A 23,926-nucleotide genomic window follows, 5' to 3' on the forward strand; every position below is an offset into this window, starting at 1 on the left:
ACTGACTCAACGGACATGAGTTTGAGTAAGCTATGGGAGTTGGTGATGGACAGGGAGGCCTGGCATGCTGCAGTCCATGGGGTCCCAAAGAGTCAGACACGGCTGAGCGACTGAACTGAACTGAAGCATTTAAAGAAAGTTGTTGACATGTGCCCTCCACCCTCAAACTAGGTTTGGTAACCTCTCATTACAAAGATTTTAGGAATCATCTAGGCACTTTCCTAAAGCCTGAAATTAACTCGATAAACCTAATACACCAAAGGAGTTCACCGTTAGGCACTCCTCAAATAAAAGGAAACCTTCTCCATTTCTTCATAAACCTCCACAATAATCTGAGTGCACGCCGCACTCGCCAGTAAACTGGCCCTGCTCCACCTGGGAACGAGAAGAAGGTAACTCCGTACCCTGCCCTCCAACCAGCCCTGAGTTGCTATTGATGTTCGGCAGTCATCCAGAATCGGAGAAGGTAATGGCACCCCACTCCAGTACTCTTGCCTGGAAAATCCCATGGACAGAGGAGCCTGGTAGGCTGCAGTCCATGGGGTCGCTAAGGGTCGGACACGACTGGAGTGACAGCAGCGGCAGCAGTCATCCAGAATGGAGATAATACAGATGACTGCTAATCCAGCCGGCAAGAAGAGCCTCCACCCAAGACGAAGATGGGCAAAAGTCGCACATCGTCAGCGAAACAGACTGTGTAGGGACAACACAAACGCAGTGGGTTCCAATCTGTTTCCCCCAACTATCACCGAGCCTGCGGCAATCTAGCAAAGGCCAGGCGACTGAGCAACATGACGTGTAACGCGCATTTTCCCACGTCTCGTCTCCTCCCCCTCCTGGCCCGCCGACGCATAAACGCAGGCGCAGATTCGCTTCCGGGTTCCGGTCCTCACTACCCACCATGCTCTGCAGCACCAACCTGTCGCAAAGGCCGCATTCCGGCGGCGCGTGAGCGAGTAGCTTTACGTGCTGTGCGGCGGCAACGGCGGCGCGCGTCTTCCTCCTCTTCCTACCGCGGGGCCGGAGTCCCTGAGGGAGTCCAGCAGCGCTTAAGTCTGGCCGGCGCGACCTGTCTCCGCAATGCCCCCCAAGAAACAGGCTCAGGCCGGGGGCAGCAAAAAGGCGGAGCAGAAAAAGAAGGAGAAGATTATCGAAGTGAGTACCTAGTCCCCTCCCCCACTCACGCCGCGAGTTCTCAGGAAAGCAGCCTCCCGGTTCCCCGGTCCCCGACTACTCCTGTTCGCGTCTTCCGGGCCCACGTGCCCCTTGCTTTGGCTCTGTGTGCCCACAGCCCCTTCTCCAGCCTCCTGCTGACGCTCGCTGCCTCTCATCGCTATAGTGACGCCGCGGGCGCCCCCGCACTCAGCCTTTGCTTCTCCGCCCCACACAGCCGCCTTCACCGACTCCCGTACGAAACGACCCCCACCCCCACCCCAGTGCCCTCACAGGGTTGTGTCCGCTAGTCACCGAAATTGAAGACGTTTCTAGGCTTGTGTTAAAAAAGAAAAATACGCTGAACTGTCTGGGACCACACTTTTTCTGGAAGGTCGACTTATTACGAGCCTTTGTGTTTCGTGTTTCTTTACCCATCACCTAGGAGTAGTGGTTACTTCCTTCAAGCCAACAGATTACTTCTTCGTGACATTTTTCGATCCACTTCTAAACTGTTTGAGGTCACATGAAGAGAGGAGATTTCTTTCATATCGTGTCACATCGTCTTGTACATGACGCTTGTCACATAGGTTCTGGATTAAATTAAATCGAAAGACGTTTTAAGGCAGATGAGGTTTCTTGTCACTAGCTGCGTTGTATCTGAATTTGTTATATATTTATGTAAATTCATTTAGTTCACTGATTCTATTGCCTTTTAATGGCAGAGCGACGCTATTGACGTTCTTAAATGTTTTATGTTTGTAGTCCAACGACTGTATCAGTGAATTTCCTTAAGATAATGAACCGTGTTTGAGATAACATAAACGTATCGTATGGACTTCTCTGGTGACTCAGTGGTAAAGAACCCGCCTGCCAATGCAGAAGACGCGGATTCAGTCCCTGCCTCAGGAAGACCCCTGGAGAAGGAAATGGCAACCCACTCCAGTATTCTTGTCTGGGAAATCCCATGGGCAGAGGGCTGGCGGGCTACAGTCCATGGGGTCGCAAGAGTCCGACGCGACTTAGCTACTAAACAACAAGGTATTTCTTCCCGTATTCCTGCTATTAATCACTCCCAATTAAACAGTTCCTCGTGTGCGTTAGAAGTAGTTGGAAAAGCCATGACCATTTTCCTACATGATATGTATCTGAATAATTAATGGAGAGCCGTTTCTGGAATAGTTAACTTTTCATTAGAACACGAAAAACATATTGGGTGTTTTGAAATGAGATATTTATTTGTAAATGATTATTTTAATATTTGGTATTTGTAGCCTTGAAAAATAATAGCAGTGAAAGCCCTCAGGGTTTCATTGTATAAACCTAATCAGAACTTGTGTTTGTCAAAATTTCACAAAATTTTTAGTGTGTTAATTGGATTTAACTAACATGCTTACTTAGAATTCTAGTAGCTTTGGCCAGGTTCCGGCTCTGAAGCAGAACATATATTCTTACCGCCAATTTGTGCTATTTAAGAACTGTCATGAAGTAGCATAACTAGAGATTTGAAAACAGTCATTGTCACCTTCACATCTGTGTCTGCTGTACCTTTTTGAACAATCTGGACTCTTGACTCTTGGTAAATATCTGGGGATGGTTACCTGATGGCATTTGGTGCTATGTAAACCAAGGGCATTTTAGGGATGGCATTTCACTTGTTAGCTTCCTTTACTGAGGTTGAATTAACACATTCAACCATGATGCAAAGTAAAACTCACATATAGACATGGAATTAAATATTACATGACAGTTTAAGTATACTTTATGCATTATTGAGTTTTATCTGTGTACAGTTTTTATTTTTAAATATTTAATTTTGTTTTAAGCAGTTGTATTTGAAAATTATAGTATTCCCATAACTAAAAATGATAGCTATGGATTTATTCATCTTGTAACAAGGTTATTTTTAAGGTAAAGAGAAGAGGACTTTAGTTTCATTAATGAAGACTTCACCAAAGAAAAATGGAAAATAGACAGCTGTATTCTTTAGCCAAAAATATTAGAATAGTGGGATTAAGTCTTTCTTAGTAAATTTTTTTTTAAATGGTAGTCTGCTGCTTAGATGTCTATTGTAAATTGTAGGTATAAGTTTTATCATTTTTTTGTGAAACTAGATTAGTAGAGAATACTATGTTATTCAGCCTGGTTAGGAAACAGTATATTCCATTTCATCCAGAAAAGCACTTCTATCATTTTTTGGTACAATTTGCATAATCTGAATACTGTAAATAGAAAGGCTTTTTATTTATTACCAAAGCCTTTAAAAGTTAAGATGAAGTAAAATATATATATATTTTTTTAACACATACTACACATTTTTAATTTTATATACAACTTCTAAAGGTTACTTTCCATTGACAGTTATTACAAAATATTGACTATATTCCCCATGTTGTACAGTACATCCTTGAGCTTATCTCACACAATATTTTGTACCTCACATTCCTCCACCCCTATATTGTCCCCCCGTAACTGCTAGTCTGCTTTTTTTATAATTTTTTTTTTGTATTTTTAGAGTCCACATATAAGTGAGTTGTCTTTCTCTGTCTTATTTCACTTAGTATAATATTCTTCAGGTCCACCCATGTTGCTACAAATGGCAACAGTTTATTCTTTTTTGTGGCTAATGTGTATTTCACATTATATATACCACATCTTCCTTATCTATTAATATGCAATGGACATGTAGGTTGCTTCCACACCTTGGTAATTGTAAACAATGCTGCTGTGAACACTGAGTTGCATGTATCTTTTCAAATTAGTGATTTGGTTTGGTTTGTTCCTAGGGGTATACCCAGGAGAGGAATTGCTGAGTCATATAATCTGTTTTTGGTGACAGTATACTTTGCAACAAACTTACAGTGAACATGTGACAGTTGAAATCTGGTTCATACTGATAATTGAATTTTATTACCATAATTTTTGTTTAAAAAGTATTGTCTATATTTGACACGTGAAAGGTTAACATTTCAGAGTCTGGTTAATTTTGGAACGTTTATAGGCGTATGACCAGAAATTTCTAAATTCACCAAAAATTGAAAGTTAAGTAGAACATATGCTTTTAAGCAGCACTTTTGAAGAGATTTAAAATAAGTGGTTATACTACCCACCTGTCCCCTCTTCTATACCTCTGTTGCTTCCACTGCCACCGTCTTAGACACCCACTGTAGAACAACAGCATACATAGGTTTTGAGAACTTTAGGAAGTAAAAAGAGGCATGAGAGGCAGCATAATTTAATGAAAGAAGCAGCAGCTCGAGGCCAAATAGACCTGGGTTTGAGTCCCATATTTTGCATTAAAATTTCAAACTAGTTTAGGCAAGTTACCTGACCTATCTAAACCACAATTTCTCATTAGCAAAATGGAGCTAATTCCTATTATTCCAGAACTGTGGGTTAAATGAGATGACATGTAAAGTACCTGACATATGTTCAATTAATAACAGCTGTTGTTAATTCATTACTATAAAAAGAACTAGTTAGGGACATTAATCAGACTGACCACTGTTGATACAGTGCTTACTTTCTGTCACTTAAAATAATTAACTTATAATGTCTGCATTTTTTTCTTTCCCTGTTTAAACCCCCCAAAATTTCATGAATTCATTTGCATTTATAAGTATTTGCTTCCCTGGTGGCTCAGATAGTAAAGAATCTGCTTGCACTGCGGGAGACCTGGGTTTGATCCCTGGATTGGGAAGATCCCCTGAAGAAGGGAGTGGCTACCTACTCCAGTATTCTGGCCTGGAGAATTCCATGGACAGAGGACCCTGGTTGGCTAACAGTCCATGGGGTCACAAAGAGTCAGACAGGACTAAGTGACTTTCGCTTTCTTTATGAAATGAATATATCAGAAAGGGTTATGGTTCTGTTCAGCATTCATACAGTTGTCTCAAATGGCATATACTATTTGCTTTCTTTGGCTAAAATTTAATAAACTGAAATCAACTTTGGGAAATGGAAGGTTTGTTAATGGAAAGGGGGAGATAATCTGGGTTAGGGCAGGCAAATAAAGGATGCCCAGCTAAGGCCTTGTAGTAGCAAAGAAGTAGTAATTGAAACTTAGAGGGGCAGGATCCAGGTGTGTAAAGGATGGAGAAAGAAGTGATTCTTGTTGCCAGTGAAAAACTTCGGCTAAGGTCAACTGTTTATTACCTGAAGCTGGATTAACCAGAAGCAAAATATCCATTGCATAGATGGACAAAAAAAAAATACTAAGAGGGCATGTGGGGATGAAACTAATAAGGTAGAACAGTGCTGGCCTTTGTTCACACTGGTGAACAAAAGGAGGACTCCAGTTATGTTTGAGCACTGTTTATTATTGACCTGCCCTCACACCCTCTTCCTTTTTTCAAATATCTTAATTTAAGATGTAGAGGCTGGTCTGTAAAAGAAGTAGGATTACTTAAGGGTAAGAAGAAGGGGGAGAAAGTGTCAGTTTTAAGTCAGGTTTGGAGTTCACTTAATGTTAAGGCTTTTGAAGCCTCTGGGAGCCATCCTTTTAGAATTACTGCCTGATCGCTAAACTTATTTGTATTTTATTTCCCATGCCTGAAACACACATTGTTCTTTCCTTATCACCTTACCTTTGGGACCTTATTAATCTAATGAGAACCACTATTTCCCTAGGGATGAGTGTAACCTCTAGTCTTCCCATCTACTATTCCCTCGACCCTTAAATCCAGGTTAATCTTGAGATAAGGGTCTCGCCTATATTCAAGAAGGGAGAGGGAGGCTTTTAAGTATTCCAAATTGTAAACTATCCTGTTTTCAAGAGGTACTGTTGGTGTGTCAGGTCCACAGTGTAGTATTCAGAAAACTTTGTTTACCAACCGACCCTGTAACTTAACTGGTTTCTCTGGGAAGTAGTTTTTCATGGTGGAAAGAACAAGAACGTGGCTTAGACTCAAATAATACCTGAACCAGACACGGATCTCAGTGTCTGGTGGAAAGAAAGGAAGAGAAGCAAGCCATCTACAAGTGATAAATTTTACACAGCTCCTTTAATTCCCTCACTGAAGTAAGTATTATTAACCTTTTTGCATTTGAAGAAAGAGAAACAGGTTAAATAATTTGCCCAAGGTTATTATTAAGGCAGCAAGTGGCAGAGTTAGGATTTTGGTTCCCGAGTCCTTCCTGTTAACCACTGTGCTCCACCTCCTTGTAATAAGTCTTTTGACTTGCACTGCAGTCCTGAGATGCTACTAAGTTGAGACCCAATCTACAAATAAGAAAACTGGCAAAGAAGGTAATTTGTCCAGTTCTGTTTGGTACTGGAGCTTAGGCACTCTAACTCCAGAGCTTATACTCTATAAATCGTTACACTGTATAGCCTGCCCCTTATTAGCAGTGTTACTTCAGAAGAATTGAGTTTCAATATTCACATTTACAGAATGAGATAATATGATCTTTAAGAGGATTCAATAAAGTTATATATTCAGGAGTTTATATTTAGTGAATGCTAGATGTAAATAAGTGTCCTTTATCTCTGGAAAAAACAATAATTTCCAAGTTCTAATTAGAGACTTTCCAAATACAACTCATTCATTATCTCTTTAGACTGGTTAATTATGTGCTAACGCAGTGTAATTAAACGTGGAAAACTGTTTTTCTTCTGGGATCTGGAGCCTTACACCTCTACCAGAAGTTCTTGTCATGAATACTTACTTTCTAGCTGGCCAGCACCCGTTAGAGGACTTTTTTCTTTCCTAAATCTTCATATATCAGTACCTATCTTTCTGTTTGGCCTTGCTTAATTCTTAGTTTGCTTCTCCTCTGTATTAATACGGAAAGCATGAACTGAACCCCAGACAGGCTCTCCTCTGGCGAGGCATGTGTAGATGGTGTTGCACTTCCATGCTAGTAACACTTTAATCTGAGGTTTTCCATCCCTTCATGAGACCTCATTTTTTTGTAAAAGGAAAGTACTTTATGGCATTTCATACCTGGTTGCTGTATGCAGTCATCTCTCCATATGTCACTTTACTGTTAACCATTTTTTTCTTCTAATTGGATTGCGTATTAAACTCTATAAAAACAAGGGAAGCCAACCATATTTTAAAAAAAAATACAGAGAATATCAGTTTGTATATGCCACCTACTACCTTTTTTTATATGCATAGGCTGTAGGAAATTCATGTAGAATTTTGTAATATAATGCAGTGTTAAAGCATAGGCATTTAAGTAGGGAAACTGAAGTTTTGCTATATGGATGGATATAGATGAGATGAACAAAGAGCTGTTTCCCAATGAGATATACTCTTTTAGAACTAAAATCCTCTTGAACTTTGTGATCTTGAGAGCATTGAAAGATATGTTTTATTAATTTTTTCCACTTCCAGTTTGTTCGCATACATATATAAGTATTCTTTACCTATAATAACTTTCTTCTCCCTACCCTGTCCCTTCCCTTAGAAATAATATCTAAAATAAAGGCTTTAAAATAGCCACTTAATTTTTTTCAGATTGAATGCCTCTCAAAAGATCTCAGGTGAATTTAAGACCTTTTTGCCTCTTTCTTCCTTTTGGAGACTCACTTATAAACAAGAGTATGAAAGAAATCCAAACTCTGACTTGAAATTAGGAGACATCTATAATTTTGAACCTCAGCGTATGAAAACTGATAGTGGATGGATGATGAATTGGTTAACTGATCTTGTAGAACAGAGCAGTTGGGCCTGAGTGCCCACCAGGAGTGTGCCATTGAGAAGTAAGTAGATTTGCTCTGCAAATTTTTGCAGAAACTCAACTGTGGCAGGTACTAGGTAATGCAGAAGGCAAGTGATTGAAAATTGAGGGTTTAAAGTACAGAAGTAGCTGATAGTTTTTGTTTATTACCCCTGCAAGAAAGAGGGTGGAGGTTATAAATAAGGAGGCCTCTCTGCTTCTGTAACTAGGCACAAATGATGTGGGAGACATGGTTAAAATGTGAGCCTGAAAAGAGCCACTAAGATGTCCATGTAGTAAACTAAGAGACACCTTATCCTACCTGCTCTCTTTTACAATCCTCTAGCCAGACTTGTTGCTGTCCTCACTGAAAGATCCTTCTCAAGAGAAAGAGAAAAGACAGGAGAAAAGACTTTCAGATACCAGTGTTTGGTGGTTTCCTGACAGGCTTTTCACCTTGGGGTGAAGCTCACTCAGTCTAGCCTCCTGTGTTACTTTCCTAGGGTTCTCATACAAATTACCACAAATTGGGTGACTTGAAAAAACAGAAATTTATTCTCTCACAGATACGGGGGCTAGAAATCTGAAATCTGGTACAGGCAGGACAGTGATCCCCCTGAAGACTCTAGGGAAGAATCTTCCCTTGCCTTTTCCCAGTTTCTGGTGGCTTCCAGCTGTCTTTGGCATTCCTTGGCCTGGAAGCTGTATCACTGTAATCTGTTTGCCTCTTTCTGCACATTGCCTTCTCTCTAAACCTGTTTACCTTTTTCTTCTCTTATATAGATACTAGTCATTGGATATGTAATCCAGTGTGTCTTCGTCTTAATTTATTATAGCTACAAAGACCTTTTTCCAAATAAAATCACATTCTGAGGTCTAGGTAGACATGAATCTGAGGGGGACACTCTTCATCCTACTGCAGCATAAGTAGTCAAAGACTATCATTTCGTACATATAATGCGCATTCCACAAGTGATAGCTGCTATGTATTAATAGCTTTCCCAAAGTACTATTTGATAATATTCCAAATTTAAAGTGTTGCTTTTTAGTTAGGAATACTTCAATTTTAATATTCCCATTTTAGCAACAGCTAGTAATGCATGCATTTTAAATTTGAGTTCTTTAAGTGTTTAGAGAGGATAGTTTATTACCCAAGAAACCAATTCAGAACTTAATGTATCTGCTTATGCAGTATTCCCCAAAATGTGTTAGTAGTAAGTTCATAATCCCTCATTTTTTGCTGAGAAAAATGCTTTCTGAGGTAAAGTCAGATTTAGAAGATTTAGGATGGCTGCCTTCTCTCTGGGTAAAGGTTTTCAGATATCATGTGCTTAAGAATTAGAAACCCTGTTGAATAAGCATTTTCCTAAACTTACTTGATTGTTGAACTAATTATCCTGCTGTAACAACTCTGCATATCCTGTAATACTGATATTCTAAAACAATTCAGAAAAAGCATCATCAACTAACAAGTTTAATGATGATAGTTATAAGAATGTATTGAATTCTAATGTATCATTAATATAAATTGCTAACATATTTCAATACTGTTTCTCCTTTAGGACAAAACTTTTGGTCTGAAGAATAAGAAAGGAGCAAAGCAACAGAAGTTTATCAAGGCTGTCACTCATCAAGTTAAATTTGGTCAACAGAATCCACGTCAGGTAAGTAACTTAAATTTCTGCATTTTCTTCATATGGATGTAATACAACATTGTTGCAGATAAAAATGTTTGGTGCCATAATTGTGTTTCAAAACAGAATCCTACTCTGTAAACTTACCTGCATCTTGTCTTGGTTACTCAGCAATATCTTCTAGATATTCTTTCAAACCATTTTTATATAGCTCTAATTTATTGTAATGGCTGCATACTGTTTTATGATGTGGATGTACTATATCCATTTTTTCACCCTTTATAAGTAATCACTTTGTTTCCAGCTTTCTGACTTTAAGAACAGTTCTACAAGAAATTCTCTTGTACAGGTGTTTTTACGTGCATTTGTGCTTTTTATTTATGTAGCATAAATTATCTGGTGACACATTTCTAAATAAAGGGAAATGAACTTCTAATTTTAAGAAGTTTGCCTGATCATTCTCCATAGAGATTGTAATACTTGACATTTTCATTTGTAGTGCATGAGTTATATGTACTAAAGCTCTTTTTAATGTTTTCCAATCTGATTAAGTATAAAGTGATACCTCATTTTTCTTTTCCTTATTCCTAGTGAGTTTGAAAATTTTCTTAAGCTTTTTGACTGTTTGAGTCTCTACTTCTCTGACTTTTCTATTCACATCCTTTGTTTTTTTGTTTTTTTGTCTTTTCATTGGCAACTTGTGAGAGAGATATAGATAATTTGTGATGTTTCTGTTACATTTTGCTGTACAACAGTCCACATTATAGATAATTTGTGATGTTTCTGTTACATTTTTCTGTGCAACAGTTTTTAGTTTTTGTACTGTCAGATATGTGTAGCTTTTCTTTTATATGGTTGAAGAGGTCTCCCCTGCCACTAGATGATGTGTTTATCCTAGATTTTTTTCTGACTATTTACAGTCTATAATTTATCATATAAATTCATTTTGCATCATATTTCCTTTCAAATAAATAGCTAGCATCGTTTATCACACTGAATTGAAACATCCCTATTGACATATATGAAAGTCTCATATATGTTCAGATCTATTTCTAGATTCTCTTTTCTGTCTTTCCCTAAAGCAGTACTGCATCGATTTTGATTCTAGTGGCCTAGTAACATATTCTGTTAGCTAATAAGGCAAGTCCTTTCCCTTAAGATGTTACTCCTTTTCTGTTTTTCTTGGCTGTTCTTAGGCATTTATTTTTTCAGATGAATTTTGGAATTATTTTTATCAATTGGCAACTCATTCAAAAAACTTTAAACACATTTTCTTCAAATCTCTGTATTCTCCTTTCTTTTTTTAAAATGTAGATCTTTCGCTTTGAGTTTAGGATTTTACAGACACAGACATTTATTTTACTTTTTTCACCACCATATCTCCTTTTCCTTAATTTGGAAACACTTTTTTTTCCATCTGAAAATACCAGAATATATATTCATAAGATGGTTAACTTCTATCACTGATTCTGTCTACAGATTAGTACTTCCAACACTTTTCTTTCTCTTATACATGGTTTGACTCAAGAGCCAAAAGCTTGATCTTGTACATTGCTGACTTAGCAGCCTGGTCTAATAAAAACGTATGCTCAGGCTTTGGAATCGAATCTGCTTGAGCATGCATCCCTCTGTCGTATTTGTTTTATGATCTTAAATTTGTCCGACTCTCTGCGACCCCATGGACTGTAGCCCACCAGGCTCCTCCGTCCATGGGATTCTCCAGGCAAGAATACTGGAGTGGGTTGCCATTTCCTTCTCCAGGTATTTAATGACACTGGTCTTCAATTTGTAGTACAGTGAAAGGTCAATTACCCTTGCAGGGTTTCTGTGATAGTTAAATGAGAAGATAATGTAAATCTTCTGGCATAATGTAAGGATTCCTTTCAAACATGTTTCCTCTTCCTATTTTTTCTTCCAGTGGGAAGTATCTTGACTGGTAATTTAAAATTTCATCAACCTGAGAAAGCCATAAAATGTTTTGTGGACTTGAGAGTACTTTCAGTAATACATTGTTTATAATCTCTTGGGTAACTGGCCTTTTATCTGTGAACTTGAGGTATCTAACCACCATACTTAACACTGGAAATGAGCAGCAGTCTTACTGTTAGAGCCAGGCAAAAGATCCTCCCCCCCCCCCACCCCACCCCCACCAAACCCTGTGCTGCAGAGGATGACCCTACTTTGTGTCTCTTCTAGACATGTTTCTCCCCACACCAGCTCAGGGCCTCAAAGTCCCTTACCCCGAGTCCATCTTAGGATATACTGACTGCCTGTGTGGCTGAAGTAGTCACAGCGAGGGTATGTCCTGGGAGTATGGGCAGAGTCTGGATCCAGACCATGTCCTCCGCTGCTCCTTCTGTCTCCCCACACACATGTGGTGGGATGAAACTCGGGGTAGAAAGAGGAGCAGCCAGAGATTGATTCTTGCTTTACTGCCGTGCTCCATGTGCAACTCCATGAAACCTGAGTGTTTTAAATTTGAACCTGCTCTTCCATGCCACAAGGTATGTTTGTCAAGTAGGGGTACAAATTATACTTTACTTAACAATAGTTTGATTTCTGACATAAATACTTGTAAAAATGGTTCTGGTCCCCACAAACATCTGATACAAAGAATACTTTTATTAAAAATAAAGTGACTTAAATTTTTATTTTTAGAAAACTTTTCTCATTGTTCTGTTTAAACACATCTGACCACATCATCAAAGCCAGGATTTAGAATGTCTTTAAGCCTATTATAATACTTGCCCAGTTCTTTCCTAAAATTTCCTTTCCCTTTAATACTGTTTTTGTCCTGGATTTCTACTTACTTGATGTTTCTTTGTTCCTTTAACAGGCTTTTTAGGTTCTTTCGGCTTGTTTAATATTAATATTATTCAGGGTACTGTTCTCTGCTCTTATACTTTTTATGGTGCCCAGGCATAATTTCATACACACCCAAAGTTTATTATCTGTAAGCAGCTATTTCTAAAATCTTTATCTCAAAGCAGACTTCTGTCCAGGAATCAAGATCCATGTCCAGCTGCCTTCTAAATAATCCACCTTTCTGCCCTGTCAGCATCTCATACCAAGTATGTCTAAAACTGAGCTCATCTCCACCTCCTGCCATGAAACCTGTTCCTCCTGTATTCCCAGTCTTGTTTAGCATCACTAACCATACAAATGATAATCCTAGACTCCTCCCTCTCCCTGATACCTCATGTCCAGTCAGTCACTTAGTCCTAACACTTTTATCCTTAACAGCTTTATTCCACCTTTTCTCCATCCTTGCTACTAATGCCTGTTTTAAGCGCCTATGCTTTCTTGGCTACAGCAATTGCATTAGCCTCCTAATTTTCCTTGCCTTCTTTCGTGGACCCCTTACAGTCCACTCTTCATAAAGTTGTTATTGTGATCTTTATGAAATGCAGTCTGATTGTGTCACTTGGCTTACTTTAAACTCTTGAATCTCACCCTGTCCACCTGTTGATACAGTCAACATTTTTCATTGATGTCTATCATACCTGATTCATCTTTGCATTGGTTGGAGCTTCTGTTTCTGCATTTCTTGCTTATTGAAAGAATTCATCCGTAAAGTATTAGCTCAGTCTAATTTTCTTAGGCGTATAAGCATTCTTTGTTTCCAGAGCACCGTGTATTATATTATAGTTGCTGACATGTCTGTCTTCCCACTAGATTCTGAGCTTCTTTAAATAAGCATCTTTGTCTTTTCATCTTTGTATTCCCTGTCATCTAACATAGGACCTGACATATAAATGTTTGGATGAAACCTCTAATCATATTAGGTATGTAAATTGTGTGCCTGGAACTACGTCATATGTCATGTTTGTTTTGTTTTGTTTGGTCTCCCACATTGACCTAGCCCAGTGTTTTTCCCAAGGGTACTTAAAGGTGTTTGGGTTGGTGCAGTTCTTTATTTGTGTGGGACTGTGCATTTTAGGATGTTTATATCTCTGATCTTCAAAATGCACCTACTTATTTCTGGGGAGTAGGTTGTTGTCACAAGAAGAAATTTCCAGGTGAGAACCATTTGCTAAAAAATGCTGGGCATGTAGCATATGCTTAATAAATGCTATCGCTGCAAGCTTTTAAATACGCTCTTAACTCGGCATGGTACCATGTATAGGTTTTTTTATAAGAGTCAATTGCTCTACAAGATTTAGCAATTTCATTTACTAGTTTGACACACCATTTAATATATACTGGAAGGCCATTGTAACATTGATATTAAGAAGTAAGAACTATATACATGTAATATGTGATTGTCTTCGTTATGTCAGTGATATAGATATTACTGTGTAGTGAAAACAGTTTTGTTATATTACATCAAATTTATATATCATACCTGGTAATATTATAGGTAGCACAAAGTGAAGCTGAAAAGAAGTTGAAGAAAGATGACAAGAAGAAAGAATTGCAAGAGCTAAATGAGTTGTTCAAACCTGTAGTTGCTGCTCAAAAAATAAGTAAAGGTAAACTTTAAATTTCAAAAGTGTTTTTACCAATGTAATTCATATTTGAAAACTCTTAAATGTTTTCATCAGTTGTATATGCTGTGAAAATAATAACTCTGTCAAAATTATCAATGTCGATTCTTATTCCTTTTATATGTGCATGGCTGTGTCATACAACTGTTAAATCCAGCCATTAGCCCTCCACCCTGCATAAGGGAAAATTAAGGATTTCGGCAGTCTACTAGTTGATTTATAACCTTTGATCTTTGGTAGTAGACAAAACAAACCTGTGGTTATAAAAACTACAAATCCCAAACTCTTGGCACTGCAAGTACATTTATATTTATATTTCTCTTTTGCCTCTTACCTCATTGACTCCAACTAGACAAGTAACTATAGAATAACATGCACTTACTTGGTTTCCTACCCCCTTGCTCTCTTTTTTGGTAAGAATAAAGGAATCAAATACAGATATAATATGCTATAGAAAGAACCTCAAAGAAATGTCTTAATATTCATCTATATGTGTGGTATTTCCTTTCACACCAGTGAACAGAAAATAACAAATTAACCAAAAGTAATTATATCTTACAAAGAAGCTGTACTTTGTTATCTGGCAGTTTTTAATGTAAATACCATGTGCTATTTGACTTAGGTGCAGATCCCAAATCCGTAGTATGTGCATTCTTCAAGCAAGGACAGTGTACTAAAGGAGATAAGTGTAAGTTCTCTCATGACTTGACTCTGGAGAGAAAATGTGAAAAGCGAAGTGTTTACATTGATGCAAGAGATGAAGAACTTGAGAAAGGTATTTTTTTTTTAAGATATATTCTTAAATATATTTTGATTTGTTGTTACTAAAATATTTAGTAGCTTGAAGACCATTTCAGTCTTAGTAGGACTGTGTTTGTCCTGAAGAATAGTTTGTTGTTTTTTGTAAAATCTGAATTTATCATATTATGTCCTTTAAGTAAATGAAGATATTTAAAAACCGGTGGCTTGTTTTGTATTTGTCTTTCACACTTTGTTCTAGTACTACCTTCTCATTTGCCTGAATTACTTAGATTTGGTGAAAATCTCACAACACCGTTTATTCTTACCTTTGGTGTTTTAAAGGAAATGTGTTAGGTCATGAGTTTTATATGACTTTATAAAAGTCTTTATATACTTTATATACAGCTTTCTTGTGTAAGGATATATGCAAAGTATTTTGGGGACAGTAAACAAAATTAACAGTATTTATTCTCCACATCACTCTCTATTTAGATACTATGGATAATTGGGATGAGAAAAAACTGGAAGAAGTTGTGAACAAGAAGCACGGTGAGGCGGAAAAGAAAAAACCAAAAACTCAAATAGTATGTCCTTTTCTTGAATTGAGTTGCTTTGGTATTTATCATTAGGGAGAGTTATGTGGCAAGATATTTCTGGTATTTTCTACTAGATTATTATTTAAGTTACTGGACCTTTTCATAAAGATAAGGTGATCAGGCTTTGTGTTTGCAATATACAAGTGTCAGTTATACATAATTCTTGGTCAAAAGTGACTTGAAAATCATGTGACTAAAGTTCTTCAAATGCTATTTTCTGAGATGGTTTTACTTTCTCAAACATGGATGAATACACGTTTTCATATAAGAATTCTTAACTTTTTGTACAAAACAAATGGAGAACTGTTAAACTACCGTGTCTAATTCATAACTTACTCTGTTTTAATGGTAGGGAGACATTTACTCATAAAGGTAAAAATATTATTACGTATGAATTGCAAAATGAGTTTTTGGTGCAAAATAGATCTAGTATTATTCCAGGAAATGTACTTTTACAAATCAGAGTCTTATTTCTCAGATGCTACATTCATGTCCACATACTCATTCTGTAGATTATTTACAAGTGAAAAACCTTGCTGTGTTAGAAAAATTCGGAATATTGTTTTTACTTATCTCTTGTAGCCTTTTAGGAAAAGAGTATTGCTTATTAGTTAATGTTTCCTTCTTATTTGTAAAGTGCATTACCTAAAGCTTCAGTACAGTTGCATCTTGCACCCATTCATGCCTTGCTCCCTTATATAAAATTGACTATAATTTCAGATAATTGAAATAATGTTTGTATCTTTACTGCATGTGGTTAGTTTTCAGAAAAGATCAAACCAAAACAAAGTTACTGGTTTTATTTTCTTGTAACCATTTTTAATTTCTCATATTTAAACACCACTCTTTGGATCCCATTTACAAAGACTAAATGGCAGCAAATCCTTTTGTGTAATTCAGTTTAGAGCATTGTCAAAAATAAATATTTTATACAAATCCTCTCTAAAGGAAAGTTACCATTGTATTAGATATTTTAAGATTAATGTATATTTACATTTCTGTACACAGGGTATTCTGTACCTAAGTGGTTAGCTTAAAAAAGATGTGAATTGAATGTACCTATTCCATATACCTAAGCATTTACCTTTGAAACAGACCACACTGAGCCACTACTTGTGTATTAATAATACTGTCTCTCTAGGTGTGCAAGCATTTCCTTGAAGCTATTGAAAACAACAAATACGGCTGGTTTTGGGTGTGTCCTGGAGGGGGTGATATTTGCATGTATCGTCATGCACTGCCTCCTGGATTTGTCTTGAAAAAAGATAAAAAGAAAGAAGAGAAAGAAGATGAAATTTCATTAGAAGATCTAATTGAAAGAGAGGTAACTGGTATCTTTTTCTAGCATAAAACTCTAAAGCAGTACTGTGAAATTCTAATATTTACCACTTGGGGGCAACAATAGCATGTTGTTATGAAAGGGAAAAAATACGAATTTTTCTCAAAGCTTCCTTACTTTTTATTTGATTATTCTTACATGTCAAAAATGCAAACCTAGCCATAATCATGATATTAATTTTAGGATTGTGAAACAGTTTTTTTAAGTGCTAGCCACTGGCTTATCAAATAAATTGTTTTCATAAGATTCATATACTGGTACATCAATTCATGAAAATGCTTAGTATTCAGAATGACTGAACTTGAAGTTTTAGATGTTTTCCTTGATGTCTTTATTTTTTCACCATTTTACCTAGTTATTTATTGGTTATTTTAACATGTGAAAGGAGCCACTACAGCTTTTCAAGTATGTTTCATCACTCTTGGACTCAAGGACTCTTCATCTGCTCATCTCTGGTTCAACACAAGAATTTTATCCTTTGAGCTAGCAGATAGGTTTACTGAGTCAACAGATAAGGCTCCTGGCTGCTGCTAAGTCGCTTCAGTCGTGTCCGACTCTGTGTGACCCCATAGACAGCAGCCCACGAGGCTCCCCCATCCCTGGGATTCTCCAGGCAAGAACACTGGAGTGGGTTGCCATTTCCTTCTCCAGTGCATGAAAGTGAAAACTGAAAGTGAAGTCGCTCAGTCGTGTCCGATTTTTAGCGACCCCATGGACTGTGGCCCACCAGGCTCCTCCGTCCATGGGATTTTCCAGGCAAGAGTGCTGGAGTTGAGTGCCATTGGCAGTGACGTGAAAATGTTGAGATTATTGGAAATATTAGATTTAGGGTTGTGTGCTTCAAACAGTATCCATTTTGTCTTGCTATGGCTGGTCTAAATATGTTTTTGTAAATGTCTAACTTTGAAGTTATATACATTTGTTCTTGAAAGGATGTGTCATTTGGTGTCTCACACAGGAGGCAATATATTGTGATAAAAAATGTAGACTTGGAGTCAGATGTATTTGGAGTTTGTATCCTAGTTCTGCTACATTCTAGCTAAAACCTCATCTTTGAGAATCACAAATGAAACTTGGATGTATTGCTGCTTTTTCCTATTTCTTGTTTCACTATTTCTCATGACAAGTTTTACTCACCTTCGATTTTGAAAAGACATCTAGCTCAGAATAATATATTTTATAATGTTTGGAAATGTTTGTATCTGTGGACAATCATTTTGCTCCTTGCCATGTAAAGTAAAGATAAAGCAGTTAACTCCAGATTTAATGTCTTCTTAACAGTCATAGCAAGGACTTAATTGAACTAAGAGAAAATGATTAGATGTTATCATAGATAACTTTAGGGGGAGAAAATTAACTTTTTTATCTTTGCAGCGTTCTGCCCTAGGTCCAAATGTTACCAAAATCACTCTAGAATCTTTTCTTGCATGGAAGAAAAGAAAAAGACAAGAAAAGATTGATAAACTTGAACAAGATATAGAAAGAAGGAAAGCAGACTTCAAAGCTGGGAAAGCATTAGTGGTATGTCCCAAACTCCTGATTAGGTTTTCTATTCTCTCTTTCATTTTATAATTTCTATATTATGGAAGATTTTATCTCTATTTAATTGTATATGTCTAAAGTCAGTGACCAGCAGAGATTTCCCTGGCAGTCCAGCAGTGAAGACTCCACACTTCCACTGCCAGGGGCATGGGTTCAATCCCTGATGGAGGAACTGAAATCCCACATGCTGTGTGGGACTGCCAAAAACATAAAGGCTTTTTAAAAATAAAACCAGTGACTAAGAAATGTTTGAAGTTTGTCCTGAGTTGATATATGTGTGTATTTGAATAGATCAGTGGTCGTGAGGTGTTTGAATTTCGTCCTGAACTGGTTGACGATGATGATGAGGAAGCAGATGATACCCGTTACACCCAGGGAACAGGTGGTGATGAGGTAAGAAGGATGCCTTGGCACTTCATTTTCTCATGTTGATTGAGAGAAACAATAGAGAGTGACAACAGAGCAGTACGGTTAAGAGTACTAACTTGGAGGCCTTGGTTCAAATCCCTGCTCTACCCTGGGAAATTAGCTACACTCTAGGCCTCCACTCTCATCCGTAATACTGCCATAATGATAATCCCTCTGGTCACAAAGTACTTCTGAGAATTAAGTGAGTTAGTACATTCATATTTGTTTATACTTCTTTATACAACTTGGGACAGTGCCTAATATAGTGTTCAATGCTTGAGTGTATTAGCTGTAAAATGTTCTACTCTCCCTCTCAAAAAAAGGTTTTTGTTTAACTACTTTATAGTAAAAAAATCATGAGACAGAGACACTAAAAAGTACAGAGAAGGGAGCAGAAGACAGCAGCAGAATTATTGGTGATAGATAAACTTAGTATTATTAATATTTTAATTATTAACTATATTGATTAATAAAATAGCAAATAGCTTTTGATTTTTCATATGAATATCATAAAATTCTGACTTCTGCCTTTGAGTTAAAAGATTAAAATATATTGTATATGTAAAACTGTGATGTCAGGAAGAAGCGTCAAGTATGACATTTCTATTCCTTTCTCAAGAAGTGTATAAAAGAAGTAAATTTGGCAATAGTCATTTGTTTTCATTTGGCACTATTAATTTTCTATCATTAAGATAAATGTCAGAGGTAAAGGGCAAGTAATGTATGAAAACTATTTTTATTAGTAACATTCCTTTTCTATGTGTTTTTAAAGGTTGATGATTCAGTGAGTGTAAATGACATAGATTTAAGCCTGTACATCCCAAGAGATGTAGATGAGACAGGTATTACTGTAGCCAGTCTTGAAAGATTCAGCACATATACTTCAGAAAAGGATGGTAAGTATGCTGAATTTCCGTGTAATTCTACAAACTAAGAAACTGTCTAAAGGAAGTTAGACCAGTCTTGGCAAACTTAGATGTCTGCAGGTACCAGACCAGTAACATAAATGTATGATCTGGCTGAATATAAAAGTAGTAAATAGTGGAGGCTGTGGAAATGGGTGGCTGATTGAATATTGAAGCCATTAACTGAAACTTGAATGAAAATGAGTTTGGACATTTAGCTAATGAGTTCAGTTTGGGAGCACATGAGTATGAGATATTTTGGTTATCAAAAGTGGCATTGTCTAGGATGCTGTGTAGACATTCCTAGGAGGAAAAGGTTTGAAAGTCATCTGCATTCATAGCTAACAGTGAATGATTTCACCCAGACACCATACATAGGATAAGAATGTTCTAGAACAGACTTCTGAAAACATTAATGTTTTAGAGTAGTAGAAAGGAAAAGGCTTGGGAAAGTTGCTGAGAAGAACAGAATTTCAGGAAGATTAAGTTGGATGAGAATTAGAAATAATTATGACTAGGGAAAGAATTCTAAGAATAGAGTATACAGTTTCCATTGGGACTACAGTGGTATGAGGAATGAGGAGAAAAAGTGAATATAAATCACTCACTTTTAAGAACTTTTAGAGGGAGACGTGGTCATGAGAGAAGGGTCTTTTAGAGTATGGGAAATCTAAATATTATCTGTTGGCCAGAGAAAAAGGATCTGAAAAAGACAGAAAAATTGAAGATGAAACAGTGCTAGATATAGAATCAAGATCTGGAACTGTAAGTAGTTAACTTCGATTAAGAATAAAAATGGAAGGGAGGCTGATTTACATATATTTGGAAACAAAAGATAGCGAATACAATTTATATCTAACTGTGTCTTGAGTGAGAATTAAAAGTTTGGCACAGTTGCTGTGAAAGAAAAGAGTAGACAAAAGTTGAGAGGGGAAAAAAAAGCTAAACCTTATTTTTACACTGAAGGAATACAAGTTATAACTGGAAAAACTGGCCTGTCCTGAGGTTTGAGAATGCTGTCAGACTATTGTCTTAATGCCAATTGCAAACTAATTTGCTCCTTTTAGAAGTAGGGCTTTGGTGGTAATAGGTACAATTGCAAGTACCTCAGAGGTTTTAATTCCTAAGAGTTTGTCATCAGAGATGTATGAAATAACTTTAAGCTATTGAAAATTCTCTTCTGTTCATTATTGGTGTTATTGAACAAGAAAGGGAAGCATTTTTGTTTTGTCAGTCATAATAACTATAGCCTGAAAGAAATAGCTGCATAGCCCCAGGGTTTTTTTCCCCACAATTTGATGACAAGGTAAAATGTTGCTGTATTTACACCATTACAACTCATGTGACTTAACTACTGTTTGTAAAACCAAAAACTCAGTAGCTGCTTGGATCATGAACATTTTCTAGATCACATGATCATTTATCAAAGCACATGGAAGTTGACTTTAAAAACCTAATTGTTGGGTCATGTAGAAAATACAGAGTTGTATAAGATAAATCTTGCCCTCAGATGTATGAACCATTGAACAATCAGCTGTCTTCAGTGAAAGACGTATTTTATAGTAGGTTTAGAAAAGTGATACAGATTAGCTCAAAAAAAGAAAAATCAGTTCTTATTAGAGTAATCTTAAGGAAGGTTTTCATGGAAAAAGGAAAAGAACTATATCAGTCTGTAGCTATTCCTGATGGACTAGTGTTTTCTTTTTCTAGGCCTTATTGATTTTAATTTTTATTTTTAGAAAACAAATTAAGTGAAGCTTCCGGAGGTAGGGCTGAAAATGGTGAGAGAAGTGATTTGGAAGAGGACAACGAAGGGGAAGGACAGGAAAATGGAGCCATCGATGCTGTTCCTGTTGATGAAAATCTGTTTACTGGGGAAGATTTGGATGAACTAGAAGAAGAATTAAACACACTTGATTTAGAAGAATGACACCAAACAAGTCAATGAAAAAATTGAGCCAGCTCAGCATCAGTTGAAATTGACTACATTAATTTTTTTCCACCTAAAACTCTTCAACAGGATGTTTGTTTCCCATGCTGATTCTGGAGGGCTTAGTTCCTCCAAAAAAGGAATATTCTCCCTACATCTTGTTTTCTGACTTTGGCTACATCTCATAGTAAGTTCAGAGTAGTTCATGATAAATTAAAGATAAATGGTCATTGCAGGAAATGATTGATTATTGTAATTGTCCACTCAAGTAGGAAGTGTAAACTACTTTTCCAGCTTTTGATTTTCATTGGGCATGTGTTGTTATAAGGACAACATAAATTTAAATTACCCTTCATTTAATGCAGTTTTTAATGAGTGATTCTATTTCCTTTGTATTTATATGTTTAAAAGACTGCCTAAGATATGAGCCTGTACTTCATCAAGGAAACTGCATATGCAGGTTCAGTATTATATATCTTTGGACAATTAGATGGTCATTTAAAATGAAACTTCATTAATCTGACAGGATCAACTGCAATGCCCTGTGTTAAACTGTTTGAAACTACTCCCTTTTCTTTTTTTGCCAATAAAGTTGTAAATAAAAACAGTGATACAATAAATTCCAAATACAGACTTTTTTTTTTTTAATGTTTTTCTATGAAAGTCTTCTGACTATTTCTAGCTTGAGAATTTTTACTAAATATCTATTAAAATTAACTATCACAAAAGACACACTTGAAGTATTCTCTTAATACCGATTACAAGATTGAGTGCTGATAGCACTACTATGAGTTTAGTAACACAAATACTTAGCCTCAAAAAGAGGCTATAGATGGTGTTATGTGAAAGGGTAATTACTGAATTGATAGATCATCAACCTAATTAAGTATCGCCTACATGCATATGTGCTAGCAGTGCAGGTAAAGCAGTTGTACCAAATACTACTTAAGCATCATTGTGGAGATTCAATGTGTTACAGTAGTGTGCAATGAAGTTTGATAACCTTGTTTAAAAGAGTGTAAAGAAATCCACCAAAAAATTGAGCTGGGGGCCTTTGACATTGATAAATTTTCAAATACGAATACAGTGCTGCTTTTGTTATTTGCTAACCTAATGGATTTTAAGGCAATTAAGTAATAAAGTAAAAGGTCAGGTGACCTAGGCCCTAATTATATGATTTTTAAATCTCTGAACCTTAGTTTCTTTGTCTGCATAAAGAAGTTAAAGTGTTTCTGAATTGTGAAAGCTAAGAAAACATGATTGTAAATCTTATCATCGATAACATCAAAGTTGATAGAGAAATTGAGTTCTTGACAGTTTAGTACTATTAAGGTTTAGATTATCAGGAGCCAAGCTTCCCATCTGCAGTGGAAGTATGCTTTCATACTTTCTATGAAAGGATTATTTCATTCTTTTTATTAAAAAGCTCTAAATACTTTAATAATGAAGCATTTCAATTTGAAGTATTATCTGTTTACAGCAAGCATTTGATTTTGAAAACCAGTTTTCTTTAATCAGTGAGTTAAAAGGAAAATGCTATAGTGTGAAAGTAATTTTCATTACCCACGATTTACGTATAAGACAGCCTTCATCTAATTTGCCTGTGTCTTCTATTAGGAAAAAAAATATGCTCAGAAAATGCAAAAAAAAAAAAAAAAATCTGAAAAAAATCAGAATGCAAAATTAAATCATATACAGGCATACCTCAGATATTTTGAGTGTTCAGTTCAGACAACTGCAGTACAGCAAAATATTCCACTAAAGCAAGTCACACAAATTTTTTTTTCCTGTTGCATAAAAAAATTTTATTTACACTATATTGAAGTCTGTTAAGTGTGCAGTACCATTATGTCTATAGAACAGTGTACATTCCTTCCTTAAAGATATTGCTAAGAAAAAAGGCTAACCATCATTTCAGTCTTCAGAAAGTCACTGTATTAATATAAAAAAATCACTTACCACAGATCATTAAAACATATTATAATAATGCAAAAGTTGACAATGTTACAAGAATTATCAACGCATGACAGAGACACAAAGCAAGCAAATGCTATTGGAAAAATGGCTCCGATAGACTTGTTGAGCAAAGTACAGTTTAAAAATGCAGATGCTGAATGTTTATCAAATTGAAGGCCTGTGGCTTCCCTGCATCAAGCAGGTCTATCAGCGTTATTTTTTCACATGTTATTCTTAATGTTTGTTTTTGTTTTTTAAGATGTAATACTATTATACTTTTATTTGTACTGAAAGTGAAAGTGTTAGTTGCTCAGTTGTGTCCAACTCTTTGCAATCCCATAGACTAGCCCACCAGGCTCCTCTGTCCATTGAATTCTCCAGGCAGGGATACTGGAGTGGGTTGCCATTTCCTTCTCCCACAGATCTTCCCTACCCCCAGGGATTGAATCTGGGTCTCCGCACATTGCAGGCAGATTATGGTCTCAGCCACCAGGGAAGCCCTATATGTACTGGGAAACCAGTAAATTTGTGTGACTCACTTTATTGTAATAAGCACTTTTCTTGCATATT

The 23,926-nt window shown here is 36.5% G+C and overlaps 1 protein-coding gene across 1 annotated transcript; it reads left to right on the forward strand.

Moving 5' to 3' along the window:
• The first annotated feature begins 954 nt into the window (after positions 1 to 954).
• Positions 955 to 22,027, forward strand: ZC3H15 (zinc finger CCCH-type containing 15). Its single transcript, XM_086371325.1, has 10 exons — positions 955 to 1,155; positions 9,381 to 9,482; positions 13,813 to 13,924; positions 14,562 to 14,714; positions 15,173 to 15,264; positions 16,418 to 16,600; positions 17,990 to 18,136; positions 18,449 to 18,550; positions 19,338 to 19,461; positions 21,210 to 22,027. Exons 1-10 carry the CDS (start codon positions 1,081 to 1,083, stop codon positions 21,398 to 21,400), a joined length of 1,281 nt encoding a protein of 426 aa, XP_086227451.1. The 5' UTR covers positions 955 to 1,080; the 3' UTR covers positions 21,401 to 22,027.
• The last annotated feature ends 1,899 nt before the right edge of the window (positions 22,028 to 23,926 follow it).

This window comes from Bos grunniens, chromosome 2 (genome assembly GCF_055505025.1).
Source record: "Bos grunniens cultivar Pamir isolate PY7600 chromosome 2, Bosgru_T2T1.0, whole genome shotgun sequence".
NCBI lineage: Eukaryota > Metazoa > Chordata > Mammalia > Artiodactyla > Bovidae > Bos > Bos grunniens.

What these genes read in the sequence shown, in the direction of transcription:
- ZC3H15 (XM_086371325.1), top strand. Translation starts at nt 1,081, where the DNA reads ATGCCCCCCAAGAAACAGGCTCAGGCCGGGGGCAGCAAAAAGGCGGAG. An exon ending in TGCTCAAAAAATAAGTAAAG is followed by an intron (nt 13,925 to 14,561) that starts GTAAACTTTAAA and finishes TATTTGACTTAG; the next exon opens with GTGCAGATCCCAAATCCGTA. An exon ending in AAAAACCAAAAACTCAAATA is followed by an intron (nt 15,265 to 16,417) that starts GTATGTCCTTTT and finishes CTGTCTCTCTAG; the next exon opens with GTGTGCAAGCATTTCCTTGA.